The 26226-nt window shown below is 40.4% G+C and overlaps 1 protein-coding gene across 9 annotated transcripts in view; it reads right to left on the bottom strand.

Annotated features, from left to right (window-relative positions):
* Positions 1-20231: 20231 nt before the first annotated feature.
* The window catches only part of MAP3K7 (mitogen-activated protein kinase kinase kinase 7), a 45732-nt gene continuing 39737 nt past the window's right edge, over positions 20232-26226 (bottom strand). For 5 of the 9 annotated variants that reach the window (XM_088162040.1, XM_088162036.1, XM_088162037.1 and 2 more), the window contains 4 exons: positions 25210-25296; positions 24332-24393; positions 23675-23790; positions 20232-21625 (listed from right to left, as the gene is read on the bottom strand). In XM_088162040.1, coding sequence (XP_088018166.1) covers positions 21445-21625; positions 23675-23790; positions 24332-24393; positions 25210-25296 — 446 coding nt within the window. In that variant the 3' untranslated portion in view covers positions 20232-21444. The remainder of the gene's footprint in view (positions 21626-23674; positions 23791-24331; positions 24394-25209; positions 25297-26226) is intronic. The other 4 variants (XM_014881442.2, XM_014881443.2, XM_014881444.2 and 1 more) reach the window with 1 other exon arrangement.

Here is a 26226-nt window from a genome sequence, read left to right as displayed (position 1 = left end):
TCTCTGTCCTGTAGGAAATGGGGTCAGTGTGCACAGGAGCGTGGGGCTGATGATGCTATGCAGCAAAGCACATTGCTGATTTTGCAATGCACTTCTCTGCCCAAGGTGACAAGGGAATGTCTCCCTGATGGAGGCCAGAGGAGTGCTTTTGAAAGACACAGGAGAGAATGCCAAAGGTAATTTCTGCTTTAGCTGTTCCTGAGGAGGATGGCCCAGAAAGGGCAAACACAAAGGTGTACTCACATTTACACACAAGTACATTTTTTATGTTGTGTGTGAGGATGGTGATTGTGATGGAGAGAGGTAAGAGGAAGTTTGCACAGGAAAATGGCAATTCTAAAGCAAAGTTGTCCTGTCCAATTAGAAAACCTTGACGGTTCACTTTGTTTTGTTTTTTTTAAATCTTATTTCTAAATATAAAGTCATGCTTATAGTGGCACCTAGTGGCTATTATGCTTATGGAGTTCTCTGCAGGATGGATGCAAGGGTAGGGCTGTTTGTGTCCAAGGTTGACTTTCCAGTGCTCTTCTTGTGCTGACACTTTTTATTAGAATATTGTCTAATTAGAGCAATGCAAAGATCAACACTGAAGTCAGAGGAGTCCCAGACTTCAGGGTGAATGTTGGGTTAGGGCGTTTTTAAAAAAAACAGGCAAAGTTCCAGACTCAGATTCTCACTTTATTTCAGAATTACAGAGGACAACTTTGAAAAGACAAAAATTTAGAGTGGTTCAAATTGATGAAATCTGGTGGCAGCTCAGATCCACGTTCCTATTTCATGTGAACTTTTATTGTGTCAGGAAAGGGAAATCCACATGGGCAGGTTTACTAAAGGGCATGTGAGCCAGGTTCTGGCTGTGCCCCTCCTCACACTCCCTAGGGTCCACCCAGTGAGACAGAATCAGGGCATCTGGTAAGAGATGGGCTGATGCTGGTGATGGGCTGTGCCTTCTCCTGCTAGTGAACACCCTTAGCAGGATACTGACAGCCAGGCTGCTGATAAAATGACCCAATAAATGCTCTCAGAAGACTAATCTTGAAGGAGAAATCTTGCCACAGGACAGAAAGAAGAAAGAGAGAGGTCAGTGTGACCCCACGCCTGTGGCCTGGCTGCCTGTCTCCTGCTCCTGTCCTCCATCTGCAGCCACCTGACATGGAGGGGACACTCTCCTGCCTCTCCTCTTGGCTGTCTGCTGGCCTTGCCTTCAGGGCAGCCTTCCCCTCAACCTTCTCAGGGTTTCACCAGCTACCCCAGCTTCCCTGCTCCTGTCACCCCCGCTCTCCTCAGACCTCCAGCCTGCCAGCTCCTCACTGCTCACAGCTTTTCTTTACCCCCGTCTCAGCCTGCTCCCCACTGTGTTTGTCTCTTTCCAGTTCTGTGGACATCACCAGTAGAAATATTATGCTGAGTTTTCCCAGTTCTCCCAGTGCAGATTCCTCTTCTGTTTTATCTATCTTTGCACTAGCTGGTCTCTCCACCTGCATTGAGACCTACACCAGGAATTTCAGCTCTTCCTTTGGCCCAAGCTGATATCTTCCCCTGTGGCACTTCTGCTGTCCCTTTCTGCAGAGCTCAGCAGGTTTTTCTAAGAAAAGCAGTGAGCTCTGCTGTGACCTAGCATCTCTCCTGTTTGACCCACTCTTCCTTTTACACAAGCACAGCTTTGACTAACACAGGTATTCTGGGGATTGCAACCTCTCCTCCTGTGAAGGTCAGACACAGCCGTGCCTCTGCTACAAAGCTCCAGCAGCCAAGGAACAGGGCCTTGAGCAGGGACATGTCCTGGTCTGTATGGTCAATCAGCAAAGTCCTGACACACCAGAACTCTCCTCAGTGCTGAGGCTTACTCCAGGAGTATTCTTAGCAGACTGCAAGAGCTGGACAAGGTTACCTGGGTGCTGTGAGAGGGTGGATGTTGGACTCTGAAAGCAGTCTCAGGCACATTTTATTTACTAAGGTAGCTGTAATCAGCCTGATCAATGACGTTATGAATGATTCACTCATCAGACAGAAGATGAAACATTCCTCACTGAATAGCTCTCTGCTCTTTTCCTCTCAGCAAACAAGGGCTGTACTGATGGCTGTGCATCTCCCGTGAGACCTGCCCTTCCCTGACATGCTTATCAGAAAGGTGTCACACATCTGGGGAAGCATTGAGATAAACTCACACCAGAAAGACCCACAAAGGAGCTTCAGACCCTTCATTTTTTCTTCGGAGATCCCCAGGAACTGTGAGGTGAGAGAGGGATCACCTCATACCTGCTCTGTTTCTGGCATGGCTCCCCACGCATCCCCCACTGGCCCGGTCTCAGTGTGGATGTGCCCTCGATGGCTGCTCCTCTTTGCTTGCCCTCTATGCTGCTACAAAAGCAAGTCCAGGGACACAAGCACTAAGGGGGATGTTTTCTTCAGTGTGAAGACAGATAGAATTATACGCAATAAACATTAATGTTAATGTTAAAACAAGTCAGGCAACAACATTGGGGAAGACTCAGAAAGCTCATGTGCTGCAAAAGCCCAAGGGAGTTTTTTCTTATGTGCATACCTTATATTGTAAAGTATGAAATATTGTAGCTAATGAGTCCCATTTACCTGAGATGTTAATACATCCACATCCTGTGCCACTTTATCTTTTGACATTTTAAAGCTTCCTTTTTTTTTTAATGGAAGCCATAATTTTCTTGAGTATAATATCATGAATTCATTTAAACACCTAAAAGCTCAGCTATACTTTAATTGTGACATAGATATTGGCAATATGAAATCTGATTTTGCAATGCAAATGCCTGTCTATTAACAGAATATTGTAAATTTGATTTGGAGTCTGGAGCAGCAGCTGTTTATTCAGTTCGCAGGTTTCTTGTGGTTTGTGGTTTCTTGTGGTTTAAACATTTGCAGGGTGTAGACACTAACGAGAGCACTGAATTGTTTATGGTGATCTTTGAAGCAGAATTGCAGATTTGTTATGAATTTTTGCCAGGCCAGCAGAAACGTATTAACCTCTCCTTATGCAAAGTCCCACATGCAGAGTAGCCTCTCTATTCCAGCACTTTGGGACCATGACATCATGCAGGTCAGTGAGAGTTTATGTTGCTACCATATGGTAGCTGGTCACATCCTTTCTTCAGATCTCTTATCTGGACGATGGGTTTTCCCCATTCAGGCATTAAGCAAAAAATCCCCCCAAAAACAACAACTCCGCAAAATTTTTAAGTGCTCACAGCAGTAGCCCATGTAAGAGTGCTGGATAAGGCAGCAGGTTAGTGGTCATCTCGGCAACTTATGATCTAGCTTTGTAAAGCCAGCTCTGCACTGGGAGAGCATGAAGGGATCCTCCTTATAGGAAACATCTGATTGTTGAAACAACACTGCCCTAAGGAGGAATGGGAAAATTATTCTCACAAGCCTTCTCTACCTAATTCTTGATGATATTCTTGCTTCCTGTAGGTACATGGCAAAAGGGAGCCCTCTAGAGTAAGTGTCATATGGGAAGGTCTTGGTTTCCAGATGCTTTGCAGTTGGTTTCATTTTGTACTTCAGCAGCTATGAAGGTTCATGGAACATGGTGATTTATGTTGCAACCTCCAGCTCAAGGGAAGCACAAGCTGCTCACACAGGCCCAGGATGTCCTGCTGGCAGAAAGATCTCATCATCTGTGCCTTGTTTCTCTAAGCATTCATCAAAGACAAGCTGGAAAGGTTGGGAGAGCTTTGTAAGGGCTCAGACTGGCCATTCTCATGTTCCCTAAAACAAATGAGTGAATGAATGCTGGTAGCAGCCACCCATCTTACCATACTAGCTTTCACTCTTTGCACTCCTATGAATCTTTCACAGCTGCTGAAGTCCTGTGTAAATGCAATGCTTCTCCTTTTCTCATTGTTATCTGTCATCATGCATTGCTCCCAGTCCCACTTACCTATGTGCTGCCAGTACTGCCAGCTGTCCTATCCTGTTTATTCCCTTTTTCTGTAATGACCATGCCTTTTCTTCCCCCTGCTCTCAGACTCCTCCAATAAACCAGCAAACCCAAGGTGCTCGGCTTGTGTTAGCTGCGGGGCAGGGGGGAGGAGCAGAAGGGCAGGAAGAGAAGAGTCATCATGGTATCAGTGCTGTGCCAAGGAGAGAGACAAAGGAGGATAAAGGGACAGCTAGAAGGAGCAGGATGAAAATTGGAAGTAGAACTTTGGCCCTAGCAACTCAGATGGTTTCTGGTTTATGTACGGTCTCTTGCTTGCTGCTGACTGAATGCCAGACCTGCTCTGATCCTGTGACAGCGGCCCCAGGGACAGGAGGGTGCAACAAGACCCTCAGTTCCCAGTATAATGGACATCCTTCAAAGGGGACATGGCAGATCTTGGCCAGCTACATCCCTCCTGAGCTGCCTCACCATCCCACCCATGCCAGAGGCACCGCATCTGATGGGCCTCCAGCTTCCTGACATCTCCTCAGTACAGAATCACTGCTGTGCCAAGGCTGACAATACTCCCTCCATTCTCCCTGCCCTTTTGGCTAAAGCACAGAGCAGTAGCTCAGGTAAATTACAGGCCTGCACCAAAAATTACTGGGTGTAACTTCCTGGCCTGAGTTGAAAGGATGATAGACCTGGGGATTGCAGAGGTTCCTTGTGAGCCTGGGAAACCCTGAATCATCCTGTGGAGCCTGTGGCTTTACACAGGATTGCAAAGTTGTCTCTTTTTCCAGTCCCTTTTGTTTACAACCCCAGTGGCAGTGCTTTCACCATCTCGGGCAGCTGCATAGCTAAAGGGCTACATGTCTGTGTATTCTCTGGTCTTTCTTTCTAACCCAGAAACACCAGAGAGAGTAAGAAATTCTTGCTCAGAAATTACTGTGAGAAAGGCAATGTAATGCATTTTGCTTTTAATGGAATTTCCCATTTCTTCTTTTTCAACTCTCACATCAAACTAATGGAAACAAGCAATTTTTCCTTGGGTGCCAGCCTGTGGTGCCTTCTCCATCACATGTGGCAGCTTGGCCTTAGGCTTCCACCAGGACTGAGTTCTCTGCACAGTGCCTGACTTCAGGCAATGCAATATGTGAGAGAGCAAAGTTGTTTGGGTGAAAAAGACACCATAACATTTGTTATTGCTGTCCTTTTAAACATTGGACTAGAACAAGGGTAACAACAGCAAAATTAATTCCATTTCTTTCCTAATCAGATGCCACAGCAAAATCAGTTATGTGAAAGTTTCCTCTCTGATTTCACTGCTGACCTGGAGTGGGCTTTAGATTTCAGAGTTTTAATTCCTGTAAAATTTTTATCCTTGATGTGGGAGACATCAGGGAGACATCCCTGTGCCAATTTGCCCCTCTGCTCTCTGCTGGGGAGCCTGGTGGGTGCTGTGGGCTAAGCCCATTTGGGTCTTGTGATGCACAAAGAAAAGAGGGAGACAGACATGCACCTCACACCAGGTTAGGTGAACAGGAAAAGACAACTTTATTTACATGGGATGTCTATTTATAGATATCTAACAATGATCCTGGATTGGACAATGCTAGAAGAATCTCTGACTCCAATTGGCCTGTTACTATGTCAATTTCTCTTCCTCCAAAGAGGAATGCAAACAACCTCTGTTTATCAGAAGAGAGTGTGAGAAAGTATAAAAGAATATTTCAAGATCAAACTCAGAGGCACCAGCCCATCATGCTTCGCCTTCTGCAGGGATGCATCTCCTGTCACTCCTCACTCTCCCATCTGACTGAATTTCTGAGTTGCATCCTGGTTGACACACAAACACAGAGGGACTCCAGGCATGGGAACATGGCTCACAGGAGCTGGAAGTGCTCCACTGGTACAGCTTATAATGAGATCCATCTGGAAGAGAAGGCAGAGGGAGCACTGACTGGCAGGGCATAACATTTTCAGGAGTTGTCATCTGGCACAGTGCCCTTACCTTCCCCTGATGGGAACAGCCTGTCTTCATCAGAGAGGTATGAAGGCTTCATCTTGAGTCACCAATGGCATCAGCCTCCAAAAATACCTTCCTGCCTCTGGCACAGCCCTGGTTATTAGGTCAAGCATATTCAATGCCCGGTAACTAATACAGAAGTTTGGCTGTAACACATGCTGATTGCAAAAGGCATCAGGCTTCACCTGATGAAGAATTGCTCAATTAGTTAATGAGTTGCTCTGAAGGAACAGAGAGTGGCAAAAGACCACATTTTGAGGTATTAGCCACCACTTCTGGAGCGACAAAGGTGAGATTATAAAATGGTGTACACAGACAAGTTACACTGTTTCCAGCCAGTGTCCTTGTCTCTGAACCAGAGCAGAGGGATCAGGTGTGGCTGTCTTTCTTTCATAAAAGATCTTTCCATCCCAGCAAGTTCAACGACCCCAACACTTACGCTAGTTTTTATACAAATACTTCTCTGGAAGAAAATACTTCTAAAAGGATTTGGCAAAAGCCCATCCAAGAACAACCAAGTATACCAGCAAGCAGAAGCTTTGGGAGCTCCCTCAGGACAACATTTCTACTGCCTCTTGAATTTGTGAGGCTTCTTTTCCATGGCAGTGGGGCAGCACTGTAATGCTGAGCTGGTTAGGGATGATGCCACTGGCAAATTAGCATCAACCACGGTATTACAAAAATTGGTTTGTCAGATGCTCATACAGATGTTGTAGCTCCAGAACATTTAAAGAGGCAAAGCATAACTCAGCAGCTCCAAATTGGCTTTTGGAGGAGGCAGCACTGTGCTTAAGTTTCACCAAGAAAAGCAGCATAAGCAACTCTTCTGAAAAAGCAATGCTGCTACGCCTCGTGATGCTTTAGCCTCCTGTGGTGCCAGATGTAGCTGGTGTTTTACTATTTCTTTCTTCAAATAGCAGTGCTCAGGGGGGATAAACTTTACTTAACCTAATTAATTTTAATCACAGCTTTCAAATCTCATACTGTGCAAAGAATTACAAATTGGAATACATTAATAGAAGCCGTGGTTTATGCTGCAAGCTAATCGGGAAGTGTGCATTTACATTTTCTGCATGAGTTTGCAATTACCATTAAAATAAAATTCAGTTATGTCCTTTTAAATTACTAAAATGTGAAGAACAGATTGAGCTGGTCCCATTTGTTGTAGAAAATTACTTGAAAATGGACTAGATTTCGAAGAATTAAATGATTCTTAGTGAATAAGAGGTTTTAGAAAATGATTTCCAGTAGTCTAGAGTTAAGGTGCTTCCAGGCATTCTGGTTTAAACAATCTCTCTTTAAAAATGATAGATTGCCTACCTACTTGCTTCAGTGTAGGTTCATGGAAGGAACAGAGTTCTCCCACAAAGCCTTGGCTATATCTTCCTTTAAGAGTTAACCAGAGAAACATCTCAGCTGACCACATGCAAAATCTAATTCCAAAGTACTACAGTACTGAACACTAGGTTAGGAAATTTTCTTCCCAGTGGGTAGGTTCCTTTTCATGTTATAAAAGAGGGGTGGGTTGGGAATAAAAATACCCCCAAATACTAAATTGAAGCAGCCCTGGATTATCATTACAAACATAAAACTCCTCCATATGTTTTTGAAATTGTAATTCTGGTAGGACCAGACAAAAAATTTTACATACGCCCAATGATTTAATAGCCTTTTTCCCATATAAAAAGAATAAATGTATGGACTTGGAAGACTGATTCCTCTGGCCACAGATGGTGACTGAGGCCCATTCCCCAGTGCCTGGCTGTGGGATCACTGAAGCACTTTTCAGCAATGCCCACTCTTGTGGAAAGTTAGGTGTCAAACTTCTGTGGTCTGTGTCACCCCAAGTCCGAGGGCACCAATGACCACAGAAGTAATAATAATGTGGCCCTGGCTTTGCTGATACATTTGCCAAAATACCTGAATTTTTTTTATGGGACTGTTATTGCAGATAAAAATAGTTTGGTCAACTGGCACTCATCTTCAAAAGCAACTTGATCTTTCAGGAATGCAAGTCCCATCCACTTCAGTGAAATGTAGGTTTCAGGGAGCCAAACACTGCTGAGCATGGAGCTCAGATCCTTAAGTGATCTGATTCTTTGAGAAAGTGTTTTCTCATTAGAAATGGTCTCATTTGCTAGAAAAGTTGAATTGCTCTGACAGGACCATTGTCCTTAGGAGTGTATAGTGGTGAAGTCTGACAATGTACAAAATTGGTTTTACTATAAATCTTTACATCACATCAACGATGTTAAAGAGACTACAGCAGTGTTTGTATTTATTTTCTGGCATAAGCCTGCTGCAATTTATTTTTTTTAGTTCAAGATCATGTAAAGTGAGCAGTGCAAACTCTAGAGGGAAAACCACAGTGTCATCATAGCTCATACAGACACAGAAACAGTTTATTCTTTTGTATAGCAAAAGGGTCAAAATGCACAGCTTGGAGGAAAACACAAGTAGATGTATCTGTTATAGGTGATAACCTTTAGGTAAGTTGTAAGCTCCATGCTTATTAAATAATTGATATTACGTCAGAACTTCAGGAAAGCCTTGTTTAACACACTGAGTTTAGATAAAATGGTTTGTCATAATACTTTTTTCTAAAACATAATATAAAGAACAAAGACTCACACAGAGATCAACAGGATGAAACATTTCCATGTTATTAAACAGACCACTGTATCTAAAATAGCACTAAACCTCACTAAAATCTCTAGAAGAGGAAAATTCACCATGTTTTCATGGTGAAATATCGCTTCAAACTTGTATTTGCTAGAGGAAGCTTGCTGAGGGTTTCTACTCTTTAAAAATGCAGCCTAAATGCTCTGTAGAGTGCTCATAACCACAGAATGGTATAAGTAGCTTTAAAGGAAATGATGAGCTGATTCTTAACTGATGTAAATCACCAGAGATCTGCTAGAGCAAATGGAAATGTATTCAATGGACAATTTTAATTTTAAATAAGATACAGATTGCAGATCCACCAAACTAGTTTCCATATACTTTCTTTAAATAGCAATGAGAAAAGGAAAATTCACTTTTCCACCCTTCCAGTTTCCATAGGTGACTGTGAGAGTGTGTGCTCATTTGGCAGAAGGAAATGTAAAAACACACCTCATTTTCCTCTCTGTCACGCTCCGGTAAATCACTGGTAAGTTTAAAAAGGTTGCAGTGCTGCAAAAAGGTAGTCAGAGGGAGCATGAAGTTAAATGTAGAGATGCTTCACCTCCAAGTGATCCATCTGCATCTTTCATGCCAGGTAGGAGGATGAAAGTGGTGCAGAAGTCCCACGTCTGCCTTCTAAAGAGCCCTGCCCACTGCTGAAACAGTAGCTGGACTCCAGCAAGTGCTTTTTGAACATTTTAGGATTAAAGGTAAGCAGCCACTATGGATATGGGGGCTTACACCAGGGCTTATGGTGGAGCAGGAGAGCCCTGCACTTGTCCTTCTGCTCTTTGGCAGCTGCTGCAAATACTGCAAGCACCCTCTGGTCCTTTCAAAGTCTACTCTAGTGATTCATCTTAGTGACTTAGGTGTTGTGCTGTGGTTTGGTTTGGTTTTTTTAAATGTGGAATTTTCTAAACAAAAAGAAACACACAAGGTATTTATTAAAACAAATACAGGTTAATTTCAAATACCTCTAAGATTAATGCTTCTTAATGGCTATAATCCAACTTTTTTGGGTTCAAGCCTGTCCAGCGGCAATCAAGGTCAGCCTAGATTTTAAGTAGGCTCCTTGTAGTAGCTGCAAAGCCCAGCCTCTCCCAAAGAGCCCATTTTCCTTGTTCTTACATTATGGACAATGCCTGATTTCAGACACAAAAAAACCCCAAACCGTTTTGAGAGGCTTTGTGCGCTGAATAGGCTCCATGTGATGTTCCTTCCCAACAATTCTGGACCATAAGGAGGAAACCACTGCAATTCCCATTTCCAAGTGGTAAAGCAGCTTTCAGCACCACCAGCTGACTACTTAGTGTATTTTAATTAGCTCAACAACGTTCCCAGGCCACTGTGTTGAAATGAAATGTGCACACAACTGAAGACTTGCTCATTGGCAATCAAATTTTTAAGTTACCAAGCCTGCCAGGTTCTCTTTGCAGAGCAAAGCTGCTTCAGAAACAGTGATATTCCTCTGGGGCCAAGGGGGAGGAAAAAAGGCCTTATTTTTGCATAATCACAGCTTTTAGTAGTACAGAATTCACTGCTCTGTGGGGAATGGCAAGATAAAAAAGTCTTAGTAAATATGAAGTCCTCAGTGCTTTGGCATGTTAATGCAAAGGAAAAATTGTCTAGCACAAAAGAGAGCATGAGGGCTATTTGGCAGCATTTCTCTGTCCCCAGGTCATTATTTAGGGTCTCAGCACTGTTACAGAGCAGAATGCCACGGTTTGAGGGGCTCTGTGAGCAGTATAGCCCAGAAAAAGAGATTTGTGCTGCTGCTCAGCTCTCCTTCTGCAGAAGTCTCTCACCTCCAGGAAATCCAGGTTATAGCATGATGCAATTTAGCCCCTGCTGGCAGTCTCAGTATTGTTTAATTAATTTTTTCAAATTTATTGCAGTTTCTTGCAGATCCAGCGGAAATGCTGTGTCTTGGCTACTGCAAAGCTGACACCGAGAAATTTTGCAGAAAAACTGCTTGCAGTTATGATCACTTACATAGTGAAAAATACTGCTTTTGTATACTAGTGTGCTCAATTAAAAAGGAATAGCACATTTTTCCTTTCCACTTTGTCTGAATTGAGAGGCTAATGTGTTTCTATCATATATTTATCTCTATGTATTGGCAAATAAGGTCAATGATTAGGCAGTTTAAGACTCATGTGTGCCCATATCCAGTCTTACAACAAAGATTACAGGTAGAGGGTGATGTAAGTCCTCTGTACTTAGCTAAGCTTCAATGATGAAGAATATGGGAAAAAGATACCAGAGCTGGGCATGAAGAAGACATTGATCAAAAAATTGACTGATCCATTCAATCACAGTTTAGGGTATAGGTGGCACAGGTTGTGCATGTTCCTCTGGACAGACATTGGCCTTGGCTGGCTCCCTGGCCAGGAGTCCTGAGGATGGGTAACAGAACCCCAAGCTGAGCATGCACAGAAATTTCTGCAGAACCCAAAGAGATCCTCCAGGAGAGGTCAACTCTCCTGGCAAGAGATGATGAATCAGATCTTCACTAACACAGCAATGATGCACTGAGAGTAAGCACAGAACAGTGCCATTCTGTGGAATTCCGGATGTGGCTTCTCGAATTCAGCTGTGTGCTTTGGATTATTGCAAGACACTCTGGCATTAATATTTTATTTTTACTTTTTTTCCAAGTAAAGGGAATTTGACCTGGTTTCTCAAGCCAAGTAGGCCACTGCTCTTTCAAAATGATGGGCCTCCAGGGAACCAAGGGTAACTGAGGTAAGTCAAGAGACTCCCACAATTTACTGTTCCATAGGGTCCTAAAGGTTTTCTGAAATGTAAGGGAAACATTTATTTATTTAATTTTAGTTTGCTCACTCATGGGCACCACAAGAAAGAACGGCATTTTTTATTTACAGCTTTGCAATCATGGCTAGATTCATAAAAGAAAGATGATCTTATGTTTCCTGTGTTCTAAATAGCAGAGAAGATAGAATTTGAGCTTGGTGAGAAATTCCTTCTTCTTATGAGCACTGCATGTGGAGATACAGCTTTAGGCACATTCTTTCCTAACTGCACAGCATTTAAATATAATTAAGCACAGCCACTTGTACCAACCAACCAACCATCACGAAGTGTATAACATAAATAGATCTCTGTTAACCTCTTCCATCAACAAAAATTGATACCTTAATTTAAAAATTATTTTGTAGAATTTTTAACAAGTGACGATGTGTTTGGTTTTGAATATTTTACTCTCTCCTTGAATTTTAAATTTCTCTGAGGCATTACCAGAAAGTTGTCTGTTAGTTTTTTTATTTCATTCACAGTTATGATCCTGAACAAGATTAGGCACAGTCAGCTAGTTTGCAGCAAGCCCAAAATTCATGGTCTTTTAATATGTAGGAGAGGCTTTTAAAGCCTTTTATATGTAGGAGATACTTTATCTCATACTAAGACGCAATTTCATCACACACCCTGCTATGCATACCCAAAAGATGTATGCATTCATCCACTGCTTTCCACTTTCACAACGACAGCTGACCTGGTATGTAATTGGTTTATTTCTATTTGCATCAGTTTAATCAACTCACATAGTTGAGTAATTAAAAACGTACCCAATCCTTGCTAGCTAAAAGGATGTTTCCTGGATCTAGCCAAGCTAGATCCAGGAAACCTCTCCTGAACTGTGCTGCTTAACTAACAATTATTCAGTGACAGAGTCACTGGGGCCCACCACATACATTATTGGAATGACAGGCAGGAAACTTGAATCTTATTCCCAAAGTTTTATTCCTTTCTGGAAGGTCAGCTGTGCTCCCTTGGGCCTCTGCTTTCCTGTAGTCATGCTTTTTGGAAAGTGATTTGAAGCCTTTAGGTGAGAAATGCTCTCCAAGTGCTATGTATCAGTAATAAAAGTAGGCCTAACGACCATATCTTTTCCCCTTAAAGGCTTCCCATGGAGCCAGCATCATCCATGGAGATGGTTCTGCAGGATTTTGCTGGTGTTTTTACCCTAGGAAGATGCCCATTGCAAGATGGGCTCCACTTATTGTTTTATTGTTACAAGCCTGTGCTGAGAATTGTACATCTAAATACTGGTGAAGATTCAATCACCAGTGTGAATTTCCTTATTACTTATGCTCTGTGCATTGCCAAACAAGCTTTTGCCTCCTGGTTGCTGCAATGACATTTTTTACCAGGCACTGCTGCCTGTGAGACCAGATGACAGTGCTAATGACCCATGTCCTTGTTCTCTGCTTCCCTTGCTTACGCCTCTTGTTTCTCCACACTCAATTAAGGAAAAGGAATTGAGGTTAATATTCCCGTCCTTGAAATGAAATCTACCCTTGCCCCACAGTGCAATTAATGAAAACAACTTGGATACAGAGCCTTTCATCTCTAGTTCACTGGTTTATTTAGTAGGAGTTGACAATGACTCACGCCATTAATTTGTCTGCTGAGTGGCAACCACAGAGTGAATGAGCGACGTTAGCCTGGTTTGTAGGCATAAACCTTGCAAAATCACTGCCACAAGTTAACAACCTGCTGCTCTTTGAGGTGGGGAGTTGTGGTGACCCTGAGACTACTCCTTGCGTCACAGGTCCTCCTGCAGCCTGGCTGCAGACACACAAAGGGCACACATGGCCCGTGCTGCCCTTGATAACACTAATTCTAGGGGTAATTAGATAAAAATGGCTATTATACATCAAACATTAGCCTTGGACCAAATAACAGGGCAAGTTATGCTATGCACTCATACACCATCAGAAATGTTAGTCAATTATATATTTGGCTATTAAAAGATTTTAAAGTCCAAAATAATGTTCAGCAGCAGAAACACAACAGATGGGTCAAAATGAGTGTAGGTATCATCTCTGATTTTCCTCACTGGCACATGCTGATGACTGGGGAATTCTTGAGGTATTCACAAATACTAAAGGCATCTGACAGTAATCTCTCCTGTATCCACCTGTGTAGCCTCACTTGTAAGGAAGAGAGACTTATTTTCTGCACCATCCACTTCAGGACCCTGAATTAGGCTCACAGCATGATTTACCCTTTAACCTTGCTTGCAAGTGGAAGGAAGTATTTTTACAAACACTTCTACCAGCTCTCCAGCTACCTGCTCCAAGGCTGAGCTCTGGGAAAATGGTTGGTATGGGAAGATTAGCCACAAACTGACCAGAGACAGCACCATCCCTCTGTGACAGCAAAAGGGTCTTGCCAGCCCTGGTTCTCTGGGAGAGTAACAATATCTCAGACCAGGACAAAAGCAAATTTTTTGGAATGCCATCTCTCTGCAGAGGTGTGAGGGTAATACATGATTTACTTCCTTGCCAGCCAGTTTTAGATATCTGGATTAACATGCAAAAGTGACTGCAAATTAATTTTCTTCGTCAGCATTTTCTTCCATTTTTCTTGTAAATATTGGAGATTTCAGCATTTTGTTTGATTTCAGAAACAGACTAACTAGGTTTACTCTCTATGATCCCAAAGCTCTACTTTCCCCCACTAATTTCAATATCCAGACTAGAAGTAACTGTTCAGGCCAGGGAAGGCACAGTGCTGGCTAAAAACTTGCAACATCAACACCTGCTATGAGACTGGTGTTCTACCTGATAAAGATATTCTGAAAATAACTCCCTTCTTATTAAATAAATCAAGTAAATGCTAAACCTTACTAGAATTATGTTCTTTAAAATTATATTTTGTTAATTTCTTTAGCAGCTATCTAAAGTCTGTACATAGAATCACAGGTTCATAGAATCATTTAAATTGGAAAAGATCTCAAAGATCAAGACCAACCATTAACCCAGCACTGTGAAGTCCAACATTAAACCATTAAACCCCTAAGTGCCACCTCTACACAGCTTTTACATACCTCCAGGGATGGGGACCCAGTCACTTTTCTTGGCAGCCTGTTCAATGCTTGACAATTCTTTCTGTGAAGAAATTTCCAATCTAAACCTCCCCCAGCAGAACTTGAGGGCATTTCCTCCTAGTACGTGGCAGAAGAGGCTGAACCCCAGCTGACTAGACTCTCCTTTTTAGGAAGCTGTAGGAAGTTATAAGGCTCCCCATGAGCCCGTTTTCTCCAGACTAAACACTTGCAGCTCCCTCAGCTGTTCCTCACAAGACTTGTGCTCCAGACCCCTCACTGAACTTCACTGACAGAGACTAAACTTGTAGGAGCTGGATAGAATACAGGAAAGCTGTATGCAATTGGTTGTATTTGCATCTTTTCTCACTCTGGGACTGGGCACCAGGGAAGGAAGAAAAAACAATGAAAATCTGAGTTTTTCAGATGATTAAAACCAAGTTAGATTCTTAACATTCATCACTTCTTTCACCTTTTGTGATTTAGCACAATAGGATTTTATTAAAAAAAGATATCAAGTTCTTTATCTGAGGTCCTGTTCCAGAAATATTTAGATAAAACTTCTGCTTTGTGGAGGGGCAAATTCAGATGTGAAGGCCAGGTGAAGGCTGAGGTTTATCCAGGAGGGGCAGATCACATGGTCCTAAAACCACTGAATTAAAGCAGCTCAGATTGAAAACTCAGCACTTTTAAACTAGCCACATTTGACTCCCCAGCTGTGTTGTTAAGGCTTTTTCCTCCCTTTCCTCTTCCTTTCAGGTCTGAGAACTCGGAGGACTCAGGGAAGCAACCATGAAAGCCTCTATCACTTGTTTCACCGCATGGCTCTTTTGGTAGCACACTCAGAGAAGGGCTTGTGTCAAGGCTACAGGCATACTTCCCTGATCCAGAGGTGTGGGATACAGCATTCTCAATGACCCTCACCCCAATTTTTTTTCTACCCCTAAACAAATAAACAAAATCTCTCCTCAGCCATCTCTTTGGAACTAGGGTTTTTGATAAGCATACAACTATCACGCTAAATCTCACACTTCACAGCAGCGTTGGTGTCTGCCAGCACCCAAGGACACCCAGAGGGGTGGCTAAAGGCTGCTGATGAGAAGCAGCAGCTCTGCTCTCACCACCAGCCCTGTAACCTCAGCCATGGCATCGTGCTCTGGTGCAAAGCACAACAGCACTGACCAAAGGGGCTCCTGGCACTGACTCTTCTTCTGAAGTCCCATCTGAGCACTTCCCTGACAGAAGCAGTTTACTCCTGCAGACCCCAGGCAGCCCTCAGAGGATGAGCTAAATTATTTACACCTCCTACCACATGAACAATTCCTGGCATAGCCAGGAATTTGCTAATGATGAAGGTGACATAAGAAATTTGAATAAGAATCTGATTCACATGTACCAGGTTTAAGGTTTTGGAGATATCTGTTCAGGGAGAACTCCAGTGACAGGCACAGGCAGGCTCCCCCAGGACCTTGGAGAACAAAAATGCTCACAGGAATACTTGCACAGTGGTGGCTTCACAAATATGGATATCCCTAAATGATAGGGTGATTTATTCCCTCTTTTAGCCTATTCTTTGTAACTTTGCCTGTTTTTGGAAGGGAGTCTGAGTAGTCTAAAGCATCAACTGTATAGATACAGCAGCAAAGCTACATTAAGTGTTCTCCTTTTCTTAAGCACCTTTTCGGCCACCCCTCTTTCCACACTGCAGGAACTACCAGGTCAGTCATGTGGCTTTGCACATCACTCAAAGGTGGCCACAGCTGTGACGTCCACACTACTACTCTTAATGAGAAAGAAGGGGAACAGACCCAGACAGAGGTCTTCACATATCCGCCTCACTATAGAATGATTTGATTTGGAAAGAGCTTCAAAGATCATCAAGTTGCAACCTCCCTGCCATGGGCAGGGACACCTTTCACAAGACCAGGTTGCTCAGAGCTCCATCCAGCATGCCAGGAATGGGGCATACACAACTTCTCTGGGCAATCTTCTCCAGTGACTCACCATCCTTTGAACAGAGAAAATGTCAAGATTATGTAATCTTCAAGCTGCCTACAGAAAGGAAATTTTTTCTAATTTTCTGGTATAAACTAAGACTTTGTTCCTCAGCACATGCTAAGCCCATAGGTTATATGAATGCAAGTCACCACTTGTCCTTTGCCTAATTACTACAAGACAGCAGTCTGTGTGCAGTTGCTGCATCGCTTTCCCTGCTCAGTATCACTGGGAGGGAGAAGCATGACCAGGGCCAAAGGGAAGACCAGTACATTTCCACCAGGCTGCACATCAGTGTTAACAGATTCATAGAACAGGTAAGGTTGGGAGGGATGACAGTGGTCACCTGGTCCAGCCTCCAAAGGTCTCCTAGACCATACCATCACCCTTCTTCAGATACTGATAGACATCGATGAGATCCATTCTCAGCTACCTCTTCTCCAGGCTAAATAGGCCCAGCTACCTCAGCTTTCCCTTATGAGAGAGATGCTCCAGCCCCATCCTCATCTTCATTACCCTCACTGGACCCACTCCAATAGCTCCATGTCTCTTTTGTACCAGGAGCCCAGAACTGGACACAGCACCTTACCAAGGCTGAGTACAGAGGAAGTATCACTTCCCCAAATCTGCAATGCTTTTCCTAATGCTCCCCATGTGCCTTCTTGGCCACAGGGGTACTGCTGGCTCACAGACAGCTTGTTGCCCACCAGGTCTTGTCCAACCTTCATGGTTTTGCGATTCTATGATGCGCTCCTCTCCATCCATCTGTAAAAAGAAATGGTTCCCAAGTGCATGGCTGCCTTTATTCAAGTTAGAAGGGGAGTACCGACAAACTATGTGGAATTATGCAGACATAAGCCTGTTGTATCCTTTGGAGTATCTCAAATTTTTAGCTACTTAGTGTAAAGCACACAGCTATGAACAAAAATCTTTTCTTCATTAATACTTGTTTAGGCTAAAGCCCTAGGATTAGCAGTGCTTTAAGTATTTTAAGACAGTATTTTATTAATAATTAAAACTACTTAGTCTAAATTCAGTTTTGCTCTTTCATTAAGTACTTCACCACGACCAGATAGATGTAGGTTCAAAGTTAAAACATTTATGGCAAACCTCTCCAAGTTCAGTGGGAGATGTGACTTGACCCTGCAAGAAGCAGGAAACTGCTACAGGGGCACAGGAAATAACTGAAGCACTCTCACACCTCGTATTTATCTGCCTCTAGAGAACGTGATCTTCACAGGCATAGAATATCATCCATCTAGTGACATTACTGAAGTAAATAAAAACTAAAAAAAATCCTGATTTTGGAAAAAAGACATCATCAATTCTGATCAGAATCACAGAATCAATGAGGTTGGAAAAGACCTCTGAGACCATCGAATCCAATCTATGAGTGAACACCACCACATCAACCAGACCATGGCCCCAAATGCCATTGGGTTTACTTTCCTAAGAACCTCCTCATCAACCAGTTCACCAGAGATATCTGTATTCTGAGGGGTTGGGTGTGCCACATCTCATTTCTCTCCCCTTGTTTTTTCAAACTTTCCCAGCAAGTTACAGCAGGGCACCTGAAAAGGTCAAGTTGTTCAGAACACTTCAGAACGGATCTGAAGCACAATTTTGTGTTCTTCACAGGCAATGAGACACTTCTGGGGGTCGTTTCTGTCTCTGGAATGGCAATGGAATCTCCCAAGCTGTAACATCCATTATGAACAAAACAGACAAGTTCCAGGGAATGGAATTTTTCTGAACAACAGAAGACAAGTACTTATCTCTTTGCAGAACATCCACAAGGAAGCTGTGGCATTCTTAAAATATCCTTATATTCAGTTATGAGTAAGACTATTCATCCTACACCCTAGTTCTGCATACAGGAAGGGACAAGCTCATAGCAGAAGAATTTTTTCAGCAGTGGGAACAACTGCACGATGATTATCTTCCACCCAGTGTGGGATTCCATGAGAGATCACGGATGCTCTGGCAAGTGTTGGGGCATTACTACATGTTTTACTCTCAGCTTTTATTAATTAGACTCCTCACAAAGCAGTAAAACCCTGTAACAGAAAGCCACACTGCTCATTCCTGAATAATATGAAATCATTCACCATTTTATGTACAAGTTTTGAATTACAATCTTCAATTCCTCATCAGAAAAAATAACAAACCAAAAAGCCTAAAAAAGTATTTTTGGAAGAACTGCATAGTATACAGAAGCATACTTCAATTACACAATATCTTACAGAACACAGACTGCAACAAAAAGCAGAGCCTGTTACCTTTTCTGAGAAGGTAGTGCCCAGCCAAAACTAAATGTTTCATCTCCATAATTAGAGGAAGAGCTTCAACTGAACAGAAGAGTACATGAAAAATGTTCCTGAACAGTCCAAATAGTTTAACAGAAAAAAAAAGTACATTTGTAAACGACTTTAAAACAAGAGCCTTATGAAAACAATAAAGGTCACTGAAAGTTGTTAAATTCTTCTTAGCCCAAACTGCTGTGTTTGACCCTTACAGGGTTTTTTAATGATAAACAATTTTTTGCATTTTTAATGATAAACAAAAATTTTCATTTCTTTGAGTGGATTTCTCAGTGAGAAATCTGGGCAAGTATTTTTTAAATTCTTGGTAAAATTTCGAAAACGACAATTTGAAGGCAAAAAGTCAAACTCCAAATTCCCTTTGAAAATTAAGAGTGATAAAACCATTGATTGAAGCCAGCAGTGCATGGTAGCACAGCACTTGTTTTATAATCTGAGACCCTTTTAATGTAAACCCTGAAAACTCATAAGCAACTGCTAGAAATTACTTTTGTATTATGTACCATTAATTTATCACTGCATTCACTTGCATTATTCAACCCTTGCCATAATGTGACTTTTCACATACAACACTGATTTACCTTAAGCATATCTCTTTTACTACACAGCAAAATGAAAAAACTGTCCTGGGAAATGATTTTGTGTACGTAACTATCAATGACTCTGAAGCTAAGCACCAGTATTTAATGCTGCTCTACTTAATGCTTCAGCATATGTTAAGTAAGCTGCTGATCACTGGGTGTCTCCATTTTGGTAGACAGACAGATGTATGTGAACAGCAATGCTTTGGATAACTTGTGCTATTCCTAATACTGGAGTTATTTTCTCCCCCAATTACATTTTGCTATAAATATGTGTGCCCTTAAGTTGATCCCAGTATCAGTTTCAGCTAACTAATCAAATTATCTGTTAAGGTTTTGGGAATGAGAACCCTTCCTTTATTTAAATAAAATGAGGGAAAGGTTTCTAACTTCCAAAGGTTTGCCAACAATAGATTTATTTTCAAGATAGGATGTTCAGTAAGTTGCTCGTCCTCTTTGCTGTTCAGAGATAAGCACAACAGTATTAATGGATTTTATCAAGTAGGCAGGAAGAGAAAGAGAAAATGGTGAGAGGTTTTTTACCCTTAAGGTTTTTATGAGTTCTCATGGGTATGAGTAAGCATTCATTTGAAATAAGCATATTTCACATTTGAAATAAGCATATTTCAGATTACTTCTCTTTTATTTATAGGGCTCAGCATCCAAACTTCAATTTCCTATTTTAATTTTGCAAATAAGTGTTATTAAAATCCTGCCTTTAACTGATAACATCACGAACTTATGTATATATGTAAGGAGTAATTTATCATTGTATATAGAAGTGCCTCATTTTTGTACCAGTTAAAAGTTAATTCATAATCCAAATAATCAATCTGCAATGTAAACAAGTAATTATTTTCTCCTATGTTATAATGGTAAAAAACAACACTGAGCATTACATATTCCACTCGAGTTCATTAACTGCAGTTCTTCAGTCACAAAGGCAGCAGACATTCTGTGATGAACTTCCTTTGAGCTATGTTCAAATGAGTGGAATAACTGAGATTCCTGATGGAGATCTAAGCTATTTTCCTCATTTTCTTAATAGTTTCCACTATTTGCATACTCAACTCCATTTTATAATTTGCTATTTAAAATAAAGTCATTTCCCCAAACTCTTCTCTCTCTACCTAAGACAAACCTATTTACATTTATAGTAAATACTTTTCACCAAATAAGTTGTAAGAAAAAAACCTGAAACAAAATCAATAAGGGAGCAAAACCATAAAGGGAGCAAGTATTTCAAGTTCTGTATTAATTTTCTTTCTAAATTTCCTTCCAATGATTCTACAGAGACAAAAATTTTAAAAGTTTAAAACACGCTTTTACATATTTTTGATTATATCTCTTTTATACAAGGGACCAACTCTGTCCAATGATTACTTACCTAACTTTTGGCCAGTATACTGCATGTCATTCACCTCAAGAAAGTAAACAAAATACAGCCTTTTACTTCAAATATTTTATGAATGCAAGATTACAAGAAATATATTAGTCAAAATACAGGGCTATTAAGCACTGAACCAAGAATGCTGGCATCAGTTTGCCTACCATTTTGCATCTGGAAAAAATACACTATGTCTACAGGTAAAAGACATCACTAATGCATCATGAATTACTCTGGTCAGCCAACATCACCTCTGCAGCTTCGTGTATGTTTCAGTTTATTATGAAAATAATCATCATAATAATAGTTTGAGATGAGACACTGGAACAAAACCATTCTTAAACAGGAAAGTGGTTTTTTTTTTGCTTGTACTGAGGCAACACCAAAAACTAAAAATAAGTTTTCACAATTTAGCAGCCTCCTCAACACTTGTTAGACTAGCCTTCACACAAGGAGCATGCAAACAGCCACTCTTCTTGCTTTAAACTGAGGGCTATTGGTTAATTCAAGTCACTGTTTTTTCATCCTATTCAATTAACCTGTTGAACTGGATTTCACCTAGAAAAAAGAAAATTAAATGATGTTAAGTGTAGCAGACACGTACAGATCACACCAAGAAGCTAACACTCATGAGCTGTCATAATAAAGGATAATAATAACAATTAAAAAAAAAAAATCAGTCTTTTCTGTGCATATTTTTCATTTGAAAGGTCCCAGGAAATCATGATGTGCCTGGCCGCTTCTGTTGCTGATTTCTGATGACCTCTAATTGTTTTTTGCATTGCTGATAGTATGTTGAGAGACTTTTGTTTTCATCTAACAGCTTTTTATGTTCTTGTACCAGACGGGATGTGTTTTGCTGGTCTTTTTCATCCTGGTCCAGTTCTGCTATTAGTTCTTGTCTGAAAAAAAAAAAAAATCATTGTCATTTATAGTCTATTTCCATTTGTGTGTAGATGACTTCATATGTTTCAAATCAGTATTTGATTATCAATCTGAACTCACAGCTGGTGGTATTTTGTGCAAAAGAAGTTGACAAAAGAATGTTATTCTTTAATGTAGTCTGGGGAAAAATTCCCCTCCAAATCAAATCCACATTTAAACTTTAAAATAGATGAGAGACTGAGCCTCAGTCTTTAAAACTGACATTTTGATAATGTCTTTCAGATGTAGTTTTACAGGTCACAGTAAAATACCTAAGGAGCCACACAAAATTTCATAAATATATTCAACTCCAATTTTTGATAACTATATGCAGATTTTAAATCTCTAAAAGGCAACTTAAAATACAGAATTGCAGTAATTTTTCTAACTTTTCAGTGAAATGCTATTTTCTATCTGGACTTGAACTTATTAAAGCAGTGGAAAAGTAGAATCAAGGAAATTACTTCTGTAACTGGCATTTCATGTTATTTATGCTGTAAGTGCTCAATATGTTTTTCTAGAAAAGATTTTAGAGGCCCAAACACACTGACAAACTTGCTATAATTCATTCTGCAAAACTGATGTGGCAGTTTGTTTTACTATTTTGTTATGAGGTGACAAGGAGGCAAGCTGTCAGCAATATTTTTGCAACAAAATAGCAAAGGAGAAAGTTCATGTTAATTAATTGTTGCCATATGTTTTTTAATTACAGTTAAGGAAAAGTTGGTAATTGTATGAGAGTTGAACTAAAAATTACCTTAACCAGTATTAAATTCATCCATCACATCTTTTTTTGTTTTAACACCTATGGACAATTAAATTCCGACTAAGAAAAAATAGTTTGGAAGAAATGTGAACACAAACTAGAAAAAACCAAAACAGTAGAAATCTAAAAGTAGAGAACAGTTTTGAAACAAATGTATTTTAAATAATTTATTGACCATTGGAGACAACATAATAAAAATTTAGATATTAGCTCTAGCATCACTATCTCCTCATCAAATCTAAAAATTCCAGTTACATGTGAAAAAACCCCAAATTGTTCACAGAACACTAAGCCCAAAGTGAATATGTGATAAAAGTTCAATCTTACAATAACATTTCCTCCCCATTCTGTATGCTATTTCTACTGTACAAAAGGTTTACACACATTTTTCTCATTAGCTAATCCACGAACACCAAGCTCCCTATTAAGTGCTGCTTGCCTGCAGTGGCTCAGACACTGGTGGGTCACAAGCTGATTATTTGGTCTAGTGTGGGACTATGACCTCTCTGAACTGGTCCCCAGCATCAGGAAACAGAACACAACAGAACTTGTTATGAACTCAAATTCTGAATCAGCAGTAATTTTTGATCTAATAGAACAATATGTGCAGCTGCCTTACTTATATGTGTAAACAATGCAAGAGGAAAGTTTATTTCCAGTGCACAAGGAGAAGGTAAATAACAGCTTTTAAGCATCAAGTCTTAAACCCATGGCAGAAAAATATAAGATGAATGTTGATAATACTGTTGTAAATGCAGTGCTTGACAAAAGTCAGATATATGATTAAAACTAATTGCAAAATGAGTAACACTGACATATTACCCAAAGTTCTATAATCTGTTAACTAAACAATAATCTATAAATTATAACTGAAAATATTTTAATGGATAGTGTAGCAAATTAAATTCCAATGTTCTTTAACAGTTCAAGTGTTTCATCTGAGATGATACAAACAAACATTACCAGATGTTACATACAGAGATTTGCCAGGACCTTAAGCAGGACTTATGCAGAAGAGTCTTGATATTGATTAGAACTTTCAATTACCTGCTCTAAATATTTCATCTGCACTGAGCAGCACAGTATTTCTGAGTTTAAGGTTGGAAAATAATTATGCCCTATGAAATGTTACTTCATAAAGCCAGAAATAATAGTCACAGTGACTATTATTTACTTTTTATTATGTATTTTTATTATTACACACAGGCTTTGTGCATAGGAACCACAGAAGAACAGAAAACGTTAAACACATTTCACTTACTTCCTCTGCAACAGCAATGCGATTTCTGTCTGAACTTTCATATATTCTTGTGCCATTTTGCAGTGCTGTTCAAACACAGCCATAGATTCTTTGGAGTTTGGGCATGGTGCTAGAGGCTGAAAATAAATCAGACATGTTAAAGACTAATGAACTGATATCTTAGTAAATAGTGTGTTAGAATGTCTCTGCAGTGTATTTATAACAGTCTTTTAAAAACCAGTAAGCCTTTAAAAATAAGTGTTAAACCATGCCCTGGAAAATATTACTGCACCGATGTCAAAGTTAACTCAAATCTGAAGTTTTTAATCAGACACTTGTCACAAAAATCCAAGCAGTGTTTAATCCCACACACACAAAATAAAGTGTATACAACAATTTGATTCAGTAACACTCAAGCAAATAATGTCTTATTTTGACAATCAAACTTAGCTTACATTTGGTTTTAGGGATCATGTTTCCCAGGGCTTGTTTTTAATAGCTTGATCAAACCTGAGTCAACCAATCTCAGATTACATAATATATTTTTTTTTAGCCTTGGTTAAAAATTAGACAGAACATAAACCCAGGTAAATATGTGGCACTATATTTTGCAGCCCCAAAGTCACATGTTAGAATGAAATGCAAACTTGAGAATCTAATAAACTGCATATTTATTACCTGTAACTGATGATCTAATGTGAGATATGCCATTGGGATGGAGTTATCTGACCCATTGGTCTCTGTAACAATACCAAGAAAACTTTAATGTATTTAAAAAGAGTTAATTCTGTTCTTACAGGACAAAAACAAGAAGTCTAAGCAATCTCACAATACACAATCTGAATGTGGATAAGCAGATGGAAATAGCAGCGTTCCAATCCCAAGGCAGATGAATCATTTTGTTTTTCTGATAGTTAAGGACATCTAAAGTATGGTCTATCACATCAAGAAAAAACAAAAAAAATATGGTTATCAACCTACATTTCTAGAAGCCATGTAACAGCACACAGATTTTAAAAATACTATTTTTGTACAGTTTGTGATCATTTCTGTTTATAAAAAATTTGCCATTTCATTCTTGTTTATGAAGGATCAGCCAGCCAGCCCATGCATCTAATGATTTTAAAATTAGAAGCTGTGCAAATCAGCCCTGCCAAAATAAAATAAGCACAACCTCCTGCTCAGTTTTGAAACCTGCTCCTAGTGAAGTGTCTAAGTATCTTCCTCACAACATGCTCTAGAGCATCTTCTCTGCTCCGTACAGATACTTTGTGGGTAGCAAGGAACCCAATAACTAGTCTGTCTCTTGGGCATGGCTGCTCTCTTCTTAGACTGCAGTTACTCTGGATTTCTCTAGAGCTTTCAGTCCAGATTTAGTATATTTCTGCATTCTTATTTTTCAGTAGCCCACAATCTGGGGATCACAAGGTTACTGTTAAGCTTTAAGAGACACGGGAGTAAAGACACATGGAGAAACTACTGATTTTACAGCCGCATAATTGCTACTAGAGGATTATATGGAGGAGGGTAGGTGGGAAAAAAAAGGGGCTGCTTACCCATACCCCAAAAGCACCTGCCACAGAGTAGTCGTGGTAGAGAAACTAAGGTGTTGCCCTCAAAGACTATGCTATTTCCAAGAGCAGCTTCAAAAGGAAACAGAAATAGGAGGGTGGGAATGGAGAAAAAGTGGTTAAGTGTATGCTAGTAAGGAAACTGGAAGGTGGTAAAAACAAAAAGGAAAAAGAAAAAGAAAACAACCCTAAAACCAGAGACTTAATCATCACGGTATCTTAAATGCAATCATGAGAAGTCCTTCCCTACATTAAGACTATTGCCGTATATGGCTACTGTGACAATGAAGGAATCGTTGCAATGCTTCAAAAATACATCAATACATGTAAATGCTTCAGGTGACATTCCTGAGTCTTTCAGCACTGCCTCACAGAACTGCAAATTTTCGATTGACCAAATTCGGCTGCACCCTTGTTTTATCACTTTGCTTCATTAATTAAAAATGTAGCACCTTTTACAGAAAACCAAAACTATTTCTCTCTTCAGAATTTGAACAATGCATGGCCTACATAAACCTAGCAAGCAAAAATATACATATGCCACATTTATATTTACCTGAGTATAAGGTGAGTGACATCTGTGGGCTAGAAAACAGACTTGACTTTTAGCTCCAGTGCTGTGCTGCATTTAAGACCAAAAACTTGGCACAAACTTTTGCTGCACTGGCTTACGATTTGCAGCTTTCAGTTCCCAATGAACTCTTGACTGGGTAAGAGCTTGCTTCCAATGTGAGGCAGCAATTCCTGTTTGTGCTCACTGCCTAAAGCAGCTCGGGGTCCATGCTGCACAAGAGGGCCCAGGGTGGGCTGCAGCAGTGGGCAAGGGCTTGGGGAAGTTATGAGTGACAAGGCACTGACTGTGGTCAGGCAAAGCAACAAAGGACAGAAATAAGAAAACAGAGAAGCAAAACACAAGAGTGTGTTGCCCTCCCACTAACACGAGGAAAAAAAAGTACATCTTACATAATCACCTTACATTTGGTAAAATGCAAGTGTGCAAAT

This window comes from Sturnus vulgaris, chromosome 3, assembly GCF_052056855.1.
Source record: "Sturnus vulgaris isolate bStuVul1 chromosome 3, bStuVul1.hap1, whole genome shotgun sequence".
In the NCBI taxonomy this organism is placed as follows: Eukaryota; Metazoa; Chordata; class Aves; order Passeriformes; family Sturnidae; genus Sturnus; species Sturnus vulgaris.
This window is presented reverse-complemented; position numbering and strand designations above follow the sequence as displayed.